The 14,150-nt window shown below is 40.0% G+C and overlaps 2 protein-coding genes across 17 annotated transcripts in view; one reads left to right on the top strand and one right to left on the bottom strand.

Moving 5' to 3' along the window:
• The window catches only part of LOC115578758 (uncharacterized), an 18,230-nt gene extending 10,957 nt beyond the window's left edge, over positions 1-7,273 (top strand). For both annotated transcript variants that reach the window (XM_030411901.1, XM_030411898.1), the window contains exon 2: positions 6,288-7,273. In XM_030411901.1, the coding sequence (XP_030267761.1) occupies positions 6,288-6,304 (17 nt within the window). In that variant the 3' untranslated portion in view covers positions 6,305-7,273. The remainder of the gene's footprint in view (positions 1-6,287) is intronic.
• ptk2aa (protein tyrosine kinase 2aa) overlaps positions 604-14,150 on the bottom strand; it is a 61,903-nt gene continuing 48,356 nt past the window's right edge. For 6 of the 15 annotated variants that reach the window (XM_030411890.1, XM_030411889.1, XM_030411881.1 and 3 more), the window contains 18 exons: positions 13,938-14,038; positions 13,335-13,450; positions 12,938-13,038; positions 12,489-12,578; positions 12,187-12,391; positions 11,800-11,911; positions 11,598-11,672; positions 9,697-9,795; positions 9,184-9,279; positions 7,003-7,044; positions 5,621-5,683; positions 5,002-5,041; positions 4,466-4,569; positions 3,891-3,899; positions 2,665-2,820; positions 2,442-2,522; positions 2,190-2,275; positions 604-2,097 (listed from right to left, as the gene is read on the bottom strand). In XM_030411890.1, coding sequence (XP_030267750.1) covers positions 1,983-2,097; positions 2,190-2,275; positions 2,442-2,522; positions 2,665-2,820; positions 3,891-3,899; positions 4,466-4,569; positions 5,002-5,041; positions 5,621-5,683; positions 7,003-7,044; positions 9,184-9,279; positions 9,697-9,795; positions 11,598-11,672; positions 11,800-11,911; positions 12,187-12,391; positions 12,489-12,578; positions 12,938-13,038; positions 13,335-13,450; positions 13,938-14,038 — 1,691 coding nt within the window. In that variant the 3' untranslated portion in view covers positions 604-1,982. The remainder of the gene's footprint in view (positions 2,098-2,189; positions 2,276-2,441; positions 2,523-2,664; positions 2,821-3,890; positions 3,900-4,465; positions 4,570-5,001; positions 5,042-5,620; positions 5,684-7,002; positions 7,045-9,183; positions 9,280-9,696; positions 9,796-11,597; positions 11,673-11,799; positions 11,912-12,186; positions 12,392-12,488; positions 12,579-12,937; positions 13,039-13,334; positions 13,451-13,937; positions 14,039-14,150) is intronic. The other 9 variants (XM_030411891.1, XM_030411887.1, XM_030411894.1 and 6 more) reach the window with 3 other exon arrangements.

The raw sequence follows: 14,150 nt of genomic DNA, 5'->3' as shown, positions 1-14,150 counted from the left end.
TCTAACTAATTTTGAGTAGTTTATAAGCATTGATGGCTCAAAAACAGGTGACAAAATGTCAAATGTGAAACAGAAAACTCTTAAGAAACTCTTGACAGAGTACCTTGTTTCAGCTGTGTAACATTAACCCACATTTGACAGCCCACTTATGATCTGTGATAGCAGCATCCTTTATAGTACACTTACGTCTGTGTTTTAGGTTAGCGGCCTGCCACCAAATAGAAGCCAGTTATGTTTCTGAACACAAACATATTCAGTCACCAGAAAAGACCTATTCAAGATTTTTTTAAACAGGGCTACGGTTTCGAAATCAGGTATTCACTTCTACCATAAAATGTGTCAATAAGATACTGTGTTTTATTTAATTAATACATTGGCATCCTAAGTTATGTCAATTCAAATAACGTGTACTGGTTTTAAATAATAAACTTAATGTTTTACAGTCCAACAGTGCTATGTATTACAAATAAAGAAATCATTTGTCTCCTATCCAACCACATGAAGTGTAATACACATAAAATACACACATCCCGAGAGGATATCTTGCTGAAAAAGAGAGGGTAAGATTAGCTAGAAACACACAGAAAGAAGCAGACTCGCGAATGCTTTGTTTAAATGATAACAGTGTTTTATTTGCTTGGTTTAGCAACTGTACATGTGACTCCTTCCTGAGAATACTGCTCACCTCAGGGGGAGAGGGAACAGTGGAATGGAGAGAGAATCAGAGAGGGAGGAGAGGAAGCTGAGGGGAGGGGTGGTGACGCAGGGAGAGAGAGGAGAAGTGTGGGGGTGACGGGGCTGAAGGAGGAGAAAAGAGAGGGAATAAATAACTCCAGTGAGGGAGGTAGAAAGGCAGGGAAGGAAAAACAGGAGGACTGATTGAGAGGAAATTATGATGCAGATGAACAGTGTAAAGTACAATTGAAATAATGCAGAAATTTCAGGTGAGTAGCTGGCAAAACATGTTCTTTAAATCAGAGCATTTTTGAGCGAAATGTTCTTTTTCAGTCAATTGCAGGTCATTTGGCACAGGTTCAGCACCTCCACTGCGACTCAAAAAAACACCCTCCCGCCACCACTCACCCCTCTCTCCCTTCACTCCCCCCTCCCGTTCATCCCTCTCCCTTATTCACTAACAATTCATGCCTCGCAAACGTGTTAAAAATATAGCTTCTTTGTATATTCACTATGTAAGTTAACTTAAAAAAGTGGCCTGTGACGTTTAGTTTGTTCTTCAAAAATTCAGCTATCATATTTCATTTTTCATGCCATTTTTTGATGCCTGAGATAAAGAGAGATCTAGAGAGAAGAAGAAGAAAAAGAGCTAAAAATATGACACTTATGATGAGCTGTAAAATCAATAATTTTTGTCCGTACAAGCTGCAAGAGGAAGACTGAGAAACTGAGACGTACTGTAAGAGTCAAGGCTGGAAATTGTAATAATAATAATAATAATGATATAAAAGCATGTTTAAACAACAACGCATCTTCATGATCCTCCTCATCCTGGCTCTTCAGTTCCAGTTGTTACGTCCTGTGTGTGGAGAGTTCTGGTTGTGTTTCTGTGGTAGATTCTGGCGCTTCCATTCACAAATATATGTCTGCAGTCCTTCAACGAGCCTCTTAAACCTTTGTTTGATTCACCTTAAGGATTATAAAGAAGTCACGGATACTTCGAGGGTACGTGACGAGGGAGAAGAAGAGTTTTCTCTGGATACAAAAGCAAATAATGCGACAAAAGTACAAAACACAATATTGCCCAGAACATGACCGTCGCCAGAGAGAAAATAAGGAAATGAATGCTGGAGGGCGAAGAGGGAGCTGATTGTTTCAGTCACGTCTGCTGTCCATCAGTTGATTTTTTTCTTTTAATTTTTTAATCTGTCCATCCGTCACTTGAAATCCATCCAAATGTTCATTCTCTTTGTGACTGGCTAGGAGCTACGGCACTTTAACTCCTGGCCCCGCCCCCTCTGACTTGATTAAATCCTGATCATCTTGAGCCGTGATTGGTCGATGACATCCAGCAGGTTCTTGGCGTCGACTGCGAGGGCGTGAGCTGCCATTAGCATGTGTTTCTTGTAGTCCTTTTGTAAACTGCACAGAGCATAGACAACTATTAACGTCACCGTAGTTACGTTATAAATCATCATAATGAGCGAGGCATGCGCAGGGCATTTTCTCCCTACCTTGTCATGACGTACTGTTGAGCCAGTTTCATCTTCGATATCAACTCAGCCAGATCTGAATTCAGCAACTTCTGGGCCATCTCAATCTGTGGCGACAGAAACAAAATGTTGACATGACACACAAAAAAAGAAATCTTGAAGTTTGGGGAGTCACAATAGATAATTTACAGACCAGAGATACTGCCACTGATACTGGTTACTCTGAGGGTCCTTGAGAAACTTTACTGCATTTAATTTTGTGTGCGTGTTTACCTCTCTGTGTGTGCTGGCTGGTAGCACAGGAAGCGTCTCATCCACTGTCGCCAGCAGGGTCCTCAGCGCCAAACCAACCTCCTGCCGAAAGACACACGCATGTTTTTGCTTTTAAAAAAAACACTATTGATGATGACGGATCTTTAACTAATTCACCAAAGCTAAAATGACAGTGGAGATCACAATAATTTATTCTTATTCTGAGACTAAATACTGATCCCACCTTGACCATGGGGACATATTCCTCTGGGGCTGCAGGCTGAATCCTATTGGACATCTCAATCACAGCTTTAACCAATCCGGTCACATTCTCGTACACTTTGTCGTTTGAACGGTCCAAGTTGGCGGTGGGCGGGGGGCTGATCTCCTGAGGCTGCAGCTGGTCAAGGAAAAGTAAAACGAGTTATGATGAGACACCAAAAACACAAACTTTATCAATTTTTTATGGAATGTAAGAAGTTAATATCTTTTAGTGATTTTATACAAGATCAATTTCAAAGCTCTTTCTCCTACCACATGTATGTGACTGTAGTTAGACACACACAACACTGGGTGGCAGTATCTGGCTAGAGTTACACACTTACCCTCTCTAACTCTCTCAAACACAGACACACTTTCTCTCACAGACACACACTTTGTTTTTTCTGTCTACATGCATTTGTACACACTCGTCTGACTTTTTCACTATGACAGTGGAGTGTGTAGGGCTGTGTTAGTACAGTGTGACTGGAGGACAGACGGGGTTAGCTGTCTAGTGAAGGACTCAAAGTTCAACCTGTATCAAGCAATAGTTTTGATACTAATGTAAAAATCTAGTAATTTGGTAAAATTTCAAAAGGTTTCTCTGAGAAGTTACAGTGGAGCTCTGTACTCCTGCTGTGTGTTTATGATTTGTTTTTGTTTTTTCTAGCCCCCCCACTGCTAAAAGAAATCCCCTTACTGCATGTCCACAAACCGTATTTAAATGATGTGGGGACATAATTGAGGCATGGTTGAAGTGATGTGTCGGCCACCTCTTTATGAGGAATAGCATTACATATTTGTTTGTAAATCCATAAAAGCAATAGACAACACACTCAAGTTTCTGTGTAATGTTAAAGCTCGAAATTTGTGTGGATATCCCTCTAAATTTCATTAAATGTAACATCTACAGATGCAATGACAGACACACAGTGATCATCTATTGATCTCTTTTTTTACATATATTTTTCTTTACCAGAGATATTTTTTTTTACAACACTCTGTACACAGTATTTGATTGATTTATCTTGCCATAAATGCTAAACCGTTTTGTTTTTGACAAGCCAACAGTGATGCCTGTTCTGTCTCTGATAAAGAAAAATAACTACAATTCAGAGAGCTCCAGAAAGCTCCACTGCACATGATAGTAATGGCATCTATTAGCTAACTAATTCTACAGTGACGACAGACACACAAAGATCAGCTTACCCTCCACGGCTATGGGGAGGTTGAGGGAGGTGTGGTTGGGTTGATTGGGGTTTGACAGGGAAGATAATTGAGGTGTGCAGGTCGTGAAGGGAGGGGAAGGGGTTTGAAAGATTGATTGATGGATAGATGGATGCAGAACAACAGGTCAGAAATGCACGACAAAGTAACAAGATGGCGGGATGTTAAAGGGAAACAAAGAGAATGAATGAATACATGGGTGTTAATGGCAGAGGGGGAGAAAGGAGTAAAAGGGGGAGAGAAGAGGGACAGCACATTAGTCCAAAGCCAACCACAGGCAGCACAGCATGCAACCCATCAATGCCAAACTGTTGAAGTTAAACAGAGTGGGGTGTGTCCAAACAAAGCGTGCGAGAGAAATACAATAAAATGCAGAACAGCCTGACTTCCATTCATGAAAGAGGCCAAACAAGAGCACAGCGATGTGAACAATAATATATAATCAGCTACATCTGATTTTTTTTGCAGTTTTAACTGGAGAATCATTGTTTATAGCCCTGATGTTTTGTGCATGAATGTGTGATATATACAGTATATGTACTCGTATATGTATGTACCTTGACCCCCTCGTTGTAACTGTCCACAGGGCCAAGACTGGCCAAGTTGCTTAGGTGACCAGGAGCTCCAGGGCGGGGAGGTTTCTTGGGAGGAGCCACATGTTCTGAAAACAGAGGAGCGTCATAGTATCATATGTAGCATGTTAGCCTGTCATTAGTACGTTGTATCTTAGCATGCTAAGCAATGCCAGTATCATTGTGCAATTTTAAGGTACTTTTACATCTATACTGGTTATGATTTATCATAGAAAACGTGAGATCAGCTTATAAAATTGAGATTTTACTATCCAACTGTGTAGTAACTACAACATCTACGAGCTAATTTCAATACTCCAATATTATAGCAGATAGAGTAAATTATGTTATAACTCTTAAAAGGGTAATTCTTTACATTGAGCAGTTTAACCTTTGCCACATTTTGTACATTTTGCTGAGAATACTTCTGCACTTAATTAAAATGTTCTATTTACATGTATTTTCTACAATGTATAATATTACTTCTCTTTCTTAAGTATATCAGTATCTGGCTCTCTCACCTGGTTTCCCTATAGGCTGGTAGATATGTTGGCTTCCTCCCTGTGCAGAGACAAAAGTACACACACATCAAGTTAACAATAGACGACTTTCAGTCCTCTTAATCACAAAGAAGTGGCAAACTCTTTGAATAAGAGGACAAAGAGGGTATGTTCGATGTTATTGAGTTCAACCTTCCCACCAGAAATGTGACTTCTCGGCTACATTTATGGCCGACACAGTGTGGAGAAGATAAAGTTAATGCTGAGAATATGCCTTAGCTTTAGGACATTATAGCCCGCATGTACAGTCAGATGGGACTGTGCAGTGCCTCTGGGTTTGAAGTTCCCATGAGCCCTCTGTGGTCATGTGGTTGGTGTGTAGGCTGTACCCTCCCTGGCACACAGACAGAAATACTTTCTCTCTTTTTGCAGCCTCTGGATTGCCTCACTCTCTCTCTCTCTCTCTCCATCTGTCTGTCTGTCTGTCAGACTAAATACTTTCCCCCTGCCTCCCTCTTGCACTCTCATTCTTCATCTTTCTCCTCTTTGCTACAATCTGCCATATTTTTCCTCCTCCCCAGTTCTTTATCACAAACATCTTATGTTAAGCATCAACAAACACACAAACACAGTGACTGACCGGGGCTTGTAGTGTGCCGTCCTCTCTGTCGATGCTTCCTCTGCTGTTTCTGGACTCTGTTTTCTGAAGGAAAGAGACAAAAAGACTAAATTAATGGATATATATGTTTAATATATATATAAGAAACATAACTTGGCATGTGTTTTGGAGCAGTCCCATTACTGTGAGATTATATCCAAGCTGTTCCAGGAAGTTTTGTGATCAGCAGGTGCAGGAATTTAGTGATAAAATAAGTAAAACAAAATAAGCAACACATTGTGACCAAAGTTTCATAAAACACTCAATTTTAAAAAAAGCACGGGACACTCACAAAGAAAAACAACATTTGACACCTGCAGGTTTCAGAATAAAGCCTGTGCAAAGCAACTAAAATAGGTTTTTTTTTCAAACCAATCACAACATTTTATGCAGACTTTCGGCTCCACCAATACAACCAAGCAGTAGATTTCCATTTTTCCATCTACACTGTCTCAAAAAGTGAATGTCATCACCATCATCATCATCATCAAATAAGTGAGGCTGAAGAGCAGCAGATAAGCATAATTCTGCGCAAACAGTTAACGTGATGACAACAAAGTTTGTAATTCTACAGAAAACAGCAACCCCTCCAAAACCCTGTCTAAATTTGAACCACTAAAGCTCGACTCCCTCTCTCCGCCTGTTTCAGTACCGTTTTGGTGGTGAAGCACGCCTTGAAGAGATGCATCCTGGGAGAAAAGAGGCCGATGAAGACGGGAGGAGGAAAGCAGAGAGAGGAGGCCATCGAAAGAAGGGCGGAGACAGGGACAGAAAGTATGAGACAGAGAGACGGGAGCGAGGACAAAGGAATTAAGACATGGAGAAAGACTGATAAAGAGATGGACAGAGAGAGCAGAAACTAAGAACGTGGAAGGTGGTGCAGAGGCTGAGAGAAATGAGCAGAGGAAGACAGAAAAACTGAGTCAGAGAAGAATGAAGGGGGAGGAAGAGTTAGACAGAGGAAGAAAGTTTTTTCCAGAGGAGGAAAAGCTCCACTGAGCCACAGAGACAAAATCCTGGAGAGAAAAGATCCAAAACGCCTCACTCTCCTCTCCGTTTCTCTCCCTCAAGTCAGTTTCTCCCTCCCACTTTTTCCATCTCTCTGCATCTCCCTCTGTTTCTCTCTCTCTGTTTCCCTCCCTGTTTCCCTCGCTCTCTGTCTCTGATTCCTTGTTCGTTCCACCCTCTCCACGGCTCTTGCCAATCCCACTTCCTTTCTCCCTCCTTCTGTCCTGCACTCTTGTTCCTCCTCAAAAACTTCCATCTCCTTCTTTTCAGGCCTTCTCTCTCATCACTTTCTGCCTCCATTCTTTTGTATTAGTTTGTAACAAGGTTTACTTTCATATTTCATCGATACAACTTACTTCTGCAGTCTCTCTAGACGTAGAAGTACTGAGATCTTCTACCTGGGTTAAAGTATAAAAAGTAAAGTAAAAAAAAACTACATGATAGAGGAAGTCCTGTATTAATAATGTAATTTAAGTAGTAGCTCTGGTAGTAACAGCAAAATGTACAAATGCAATGAATACTTTTGTAAGTATCAAAAGTACTCACTAAGTAGCAGATTGGCCATCTCACAGTATTATATCCTTGTGTTGCTTATATCACTATAAATGATGCATTACTGTGTCATAATCAGTATTTTATATTGCAGCCTGTAGAAGTAATGCTAAATTTAACAACTCCAACTATGGTAGAGTAGTTTATAAAAAATGCACCTTTCATATTGTCCAAAATGAACTTTATATGATGCATTTGGCGTGACATAATTTCTCTGAGAGCTCATTATCCTTTCACGCTACTGTGCCAGACATAATGAAGGGGAGCGGTCAACAAAAAAAACAAATACTATTTACCTGGATTCTCCTGATTTTTCTCTTTTAAGACCCACAAGTATAAAAAACTAAGATTCAGTACTGTTTTAGTCCTCAACTTAGCGCTCATATTTGAAGTAACTTGACTAAATATACCGTTACCTTAAATAAACGTGGATTTCTCTGGGTAGCGATGTAAGAAGACAACTCAACAAAATGTAATCACAAAGGTGTAGTTGTTTTTAAGATATTTCAATGCAGAATTCTTACACATTATATTTTTTAAAGTTATGAAAGAGCTGTTTCTATGCCATTAGCCCCTTACAGATGCATTTAAGCAATATAGGGTCTCTCAGATAAGGAGTTGAGGATGTTATGATACTCCATACTTGTGTCCTCAGCGCACAATACAGTGATAGAGGCCTTACTCAACAGAAATTCCTTCCAACGAGTGATGACGCAGTCGGCTGCAGCTACACAGAGTTCGTAAACCACACTGCCTTACATAATAATCCTCTATCAACTTGTCTCCGTGGTTAAATAAGTTTCCTAGCTGATAGTCGTATTTTGCTCTGTTTTCAGCTACTAAACTGCGACATTATCAGATTAGAACAGATGAACTCACCATACTGACGTTTTTGTTTGTATGAACTGATTGTGGTTTTCTAATGGAAAAAAAGTCCCTGGGCAGTAGTTGCAAATTTGTCCCTCTGCGATGTATCAAGTGTCAAGAATGTGGCTGTCTTTCTACTGAGGGAAAAAGTCATCAAATAGAACGATATTTTATTCATCCCTGTAAAGGAAGCTTCCTCAGACTTGTACATTTCCATGAGGGACCGGGGTCAGGGCAATAAAACTGCTGGGGATTTAGTGAACCATTTAGAGATGAGTGCTACTTTGTGTGCCCAGTCTTAAGGCACAGTCTTGGTAAAATGTTTGTGAAGGTAAGTGAACACTCAAGCCAGAGAAGAAAGAAAACTCCATCCCAGGGTTACCAAATAACAAATAAGATTAGAAACTCAGTCTGTCCTGAGAGATTTCCTCTTCTGTGAGGCAGTAAATGAGCCTTTCAAATATGGCAAGCACACTCAATATATCAATATCAACACGGATACATAAATCTCTGTCATTTTCCCTTAATTTCCTTCTTACACCTGGCTCAGCCTATCAGGGAAAGAGACCCGAAGAGAGAAGAAAAACAGACTTGTTTTGCTAAAGTAGCGATTTGGCTCTTTTTGGGGGACATTTCAATGTCTGATGAGATAAATCAAGCACAACTGAGCTGGTTTAAAGATCTGAGAGAGATATCCTGCAGCTCCTCTGGCAAAAACAAGACACATAAAGATGTTTTATGAAGTGGAAAAAATGCTGTCTTAATATTTTATCTGTCCATCTAAATGTTTGTTTGGTTGTTTCTTCCTGTTAGCCATAGCAACTATGGTTTATGATACTTCTATAGCATCCAGTGGTTTAGATTACTAGTGTCTTTGGTTTGCTTTGTTTGTATTTTGTGTGAGTTATTGTTTGCTATTTTTGTCCATGCCTTTAGGTTTGTTGTTTGGTTTTTAATGCAACTCCATATAATAGATTTAACTTTTAAATACCTTAGCATTGTTATAGTAAATAACACACACACAGAAAAATTAGTCAGGCAATTTAAGTTAAATTTCATTTTTTTCTAAATCACTAAGAGAACTGATAACAGTCTCTTGTAAATAACTTGTGTTTTACCATGAAGCTCTCCTCCTGCTCCAGCCACCGCTGGTCGTCCTCCATCTGTTGTTGCTGCATCATCAGCCTCTCCTCCATCATAGCATGGCCACTTTCCTGTAGAAAACATTTTTTTTTATTAAAAAACAATGAGTCATACTAAATATTCAAAATACTTATTTTGACTTTTGCAAAAAAAAAAAAAAATAAAGGTGGAAACCGTATCAGGACAGAAACATGATCACAGCCAATTCTTGCTGACATGGACCGATTGGACTTTGTGATGATTTTAAATAACTAATAAAAATGACAGTGAAGTTAAAGTTGCAATTTGTAACATTGTCCTGACTGCAGCTATTGTTATTCAGCCTGCACAGAGTACTTCAGTCTGCTGTCCCCTGCTATGTTTAATCAAAATGAAGAGTTGAGACCCGCGACAAGGGAAAACTTGGTCGACTATTGAGTTATATTATATACATGTCATCCTCATACTGTGTTCAGGTATGTTTTTTATGTGTATGTGGGTGTGTTTACCTCCATGTTTGGGCTCCATAGTGCGGTGTGTTCAGGTCTGTGTTGATTCCAAGTATCAGTAGGAGGGTAACTGCCTCCTACACCACCATGGGCTGACGGCTGTGCGTGGACACGGGGAGAGAGAACGAGAGAGGATGAGGGATACACAAATGTAACTTTATATGGCATAAAATGGAACCATGATTTAGTTACTTTCTCGTTGGTTTGGATCATTATTAAGATACAAAAATGTTGTTTGGGTTTGAAAAACAGATTGGTTTTAGAGAAAACAACAGGTAAGACTTGACTAAATGTATTAAAAACACAAGAAAAGGAAACATTTAAAAAATATATTGTATCACAAAAAGGTACACAAATGAAGGTTAAGCAGAGTAAACATTCCTCAGAGAATATATCAAAATGTTGTCTGAATCACAGTAGAGTCAGAGCGATTATTAAAGGAATCAATCAATCAATCAATCAATGAGAAGACACACTAGTTTGTTACAAAGCCACAAAGAATCACGGGAGTTCTTGTACAACAGCTCTCTCTAAGCTGCTCTTAGTCTGGTGTGTAATAACGCTACCAAAATATATAGATGTTATTCTTACGATATGAAGTCTGACTTAAATAGCCGTTAAAATTATACACTCCTTATAAGGACGAGAGAGAGCTACTTATTGCCATAAGAGCCGGAGAGCGGCTTTGATTTGTGTGTGTGTGTGTGTGTGTGTCCCTCTCTTTCAGAACTACAGGAAATGCCTGCTGTCTGCTCGGTTTATGAGGAGAGGAATAACTGCACTGAAAGGCTCTCTCATTTTCTCTGCCCTCACATTTCTCTTCTGACTCCGACTCTGACACACGTCTGCTGACAGTCTTTATTCGGAGACTCGGTACAGAGTTTGACTGAGAGTTGACCTCGATCGCGATGACCGTGCTTGATAACTAAATGAATGATTTATGCAATCTGACAGAATGTCATTTTGACTTTGTAGTAAGATGATTTCCTGCTACGTTTTTTAATTCATGCAGCTTTCTCGAAAAGCAGCATTTCTACAACGTTTTGATTCAGCACTTTTTCTAACCCTTTACTTCTTCAAAACATTTAAAGAGGAGATTTGTGCTGATTAGCAAGCCGGCCAGCCTCCATCACTGATCGTAGCAGTAAACATAGTAGAAAAGTGGAAAGGGCAGGTCTCAGAACAACATTTTGTATTTTCTATATACTTTCTATCTACAATCTGAAACCTTTTTAAAATGTTTTTGAATTTTCTATTCACATTTTTGCAGACCTCTTCTTGCAAAGGAAGTAGGAATTAATAATAACCAAGAAAATGTTTTCAGTATCACTATTTATTATTTTTCATAATTTACAATAACGGGTAAGTGAAAAAAAAAAAAAAAAACACACACAATGAAAGATTTAGCCTTTTGTTTCACATTACAGCCTCTAGGTGTCTCTCTTCTCCACTGTCAGCTGATATCATGCAATGTGTTTGTGGAAAAAAAGAGAAGAACAGCCTTGTGCATAGTTTGCACTGCGCAGCTAGAGTCCAACTCACACACACAACCTATAAAAATACTTGATCAATAGATATTTTTTCTCAAGTAATAGTTTGCTATTCATTCCTGATACTGTAGATCAGCTACAGGCAACGGACTGTTCCTGTAAGAATGTATCAATATTAAGAGTCACAATAAGATTATCAATAACAATAATAGTAATCTTTGTCAACAGCTGCAGAGAGCTGCTGCTGCCACCTCAAGCCTCTCAAAAGTCAGAGTAAAACACTGCTGCAGCCACGGTGGATGAAAAGGAACACAGGAGCACAGCTTTCTCACTCTGGCAGTTGTGTGTTTGTGTTTGTTTTCTGTATGTGTGTGTTTGTTTGTGTGTATTCTGGGTGTGTGTTTGCTGTACCGGGAAGTGGTTGAGTTGCGGGCTGGAGAAGAAGCCTTCGCTGGAACGAGGACTGGGGTAACCTGGTCTACTGGGCTACAGGCAGAAAGAAAAACAGGTTGTTTCTTTTTTTTTATCAGCCATAACAAACACGTGTACTGGAACACAAGAAGATAATAAAAGAGAAGTGTCTTAATAAGACAGTCAGACAGTGTAGTCTTACTTTAGGCGGTGCTTCATCAGACCCTCCAGAGTCCCAGGACACAGTGACTTGTCTCCTCATCTCCATTCGAAGTCTCTCCTCTTGTTGCAGCTTCTCTTCCTCCAGTATGGTGCTACAAACGTCATACACAAAAGACTCTTTTCAACAAGTGGTTTACTTCTTCATCTTAATAGGTAGACAGTGGTATAGGAAGCACCCAGGAAAATTATCATCTCTAAAAACTGCAAGACGGAGGCTACTTTGATTTCCGTATTTCAAACACATTAAGGTATCAGGATACGAAGAAGAAATCTGTCCATGTAGATTCATCAAACTACAACAAAGTACTGGGAAAAGCACTCCTCGTTGTCCTTGTCATATATCAGGCAACAAAACATTTTTTCTTACCTGAGCTGTGTTTTGAGCTCGGTGAATCTCGGTCGCTTGCTGGGGTCATACGACCAACACTTGGTCATCAAACTGTAGAGGGTGGGCGGGCACTGTGGAGGCATAGCCAATCGCTCACCGTTCTCTATCCTGCCGATCACATCATTGTTCTTGACGCCCTGGAAAGGCTTGATGCCGTACATCAAGATCTCCCACATACACACGCCTACAAAGAGACGGTCGTTGACAGAAACACAGATGTCAGACACAGACACCCTTGATAACTGAGCATGTTGATGATGGCGCAAACTGTGTTAACTCACCGAACATCCAGACGTCACTGGCAGAGGTGAACCTTCTGAAGTTGATGGATTCAGGAGCCATCCATTTGATAGGAAGTTTACCTTTAGAAGCTGATGCAAAGGCAAACATTAAAATTACATTTAGATTAAACATTAAATGTGGACCTCTGTAATTTCAAAAAGACTCAGAGGGTCACAGGATGGAAGAAGACACTGTTTTCATAACAAGCAAACTTGTGCAAGAAAAACTGCAGTACCCGAAGCAACCTTTAGATGGTGGCAAAGTACTTACAACCAGAAGAGATGGACCCAGACGCTTAACTAGAAATGTTACTGGGACAACAAACTGGTCTCAGGTGATTGAAAACTGTCTTGGATGCACTTCATACATCAGTGAATCCGTGTTCTGTGTCATAACATACTACCAAGCTGTGTGTGTATGTGTCTGTATTGGTTTTGTGTAATATTACCTTTGTAGTATGAGCTGTCCTCCATGTATCGTGACAGACCAAAGTCTCCGAGCATCACGCAGTCGACTGAAGAGACCAACACATTGCGAGCTGCGATGTCCCTGGAAAATAAAAAAATAAAAAGAAAGGCTGCTATTAGGCCTGAATCACAGGTGTTATTAGTCATTTCTCAGATGCAAAACATCCATCAAAGAGCTTGAGAAACACAACACTGTGTCTGAAAACCACTCCGTATGTCCAGTGATAATATAATATATAATATATAAGACATCCAAACTATTTGAACCACCCTGGTTAATAGGTTTTAATAATAATGTGAATACAGGACATGCAATCCTACAGAATACCCCAAATGATTCTTCAGTCAATCTCTGTAACCTCTCGTGTGTTTGTGTACCTGTGTACAAAGCGTTTGCTCTCCAGATAAGCCAGTGCTGTGCTGAGCTGGTAGGCGAACAGAATGAGCGTGGCCAAATCCAAATTGTACTTCCTGACCTGAAGGAATGAACGCAACTGTGGACAGAGAAAGATGGACAGAGGGACAGGAGGACAGGGATAAGGTTATGACAGAGACACATTTTATCGAAGATAACATATGACAAGTCTTTATTGAGCCCTGGAGGGAAAATTCAGTTATAATATAGCGTTGGGTTTAAAATATAATACAGTAAAGGATGAGTACAGAATTACATAGTATAAAATAGTAATGTATCAGTATAGCTAACAGCAAGACAATATCTAGACACGGCTGATACTATGTGAATGTGAAAATACGGGAAAATATCTCACACTGATAATGTTCTTTCAACAAAACCTAACCTTGTCTCACTGAACTATTCAACATGCAAATGTAAACTGTTTTCTTTTTCTTTTCTAAACATAAGAGCTTTTAAGTCAGGCTTCTCTGGGCTGACTACCATCATGACATGCACTCAACGGTTTTGTTTGTATACTAACAAGAAGTGACACGCGCTCAAAACCCCCGCGGCCTCATCCCTACCTCTCCGAGAGTACAGAGCTCCATGATGATCCACACGGGGTTTTCAGTGATCACTCCGATGAGCTTGACGATGTGAGGGTGGTCGAACTGACGCATCGTCACTGCGAGGGGGAACAAACACACACTCATCAACACACTCGTCATCACGTGTGAGGTGAGTCACGGGTTGCTTATATGTCAAGTTAACAGACGCAGTACACCACAGTGTGGCCT

The sequence above is a fragment of the Sparus aurata genome, chromosome 3 (assembly GCF_900880675.1).
Source record: "Sparus aurata chromosome 3, fSpaAur1.1, whole genome shotgun sequence".
Lineage (NCBI taxonomy): Eukaryota > Metazoa > Chordata > Actinopteri > Spariformes > Sparidae > Sparus > Sparus aurata.
The sequence above is the reverse complement of the archived record's forward strand: the minus strand, read 5'-3'. Positions and strand labels throughout refer to the sequence as shown.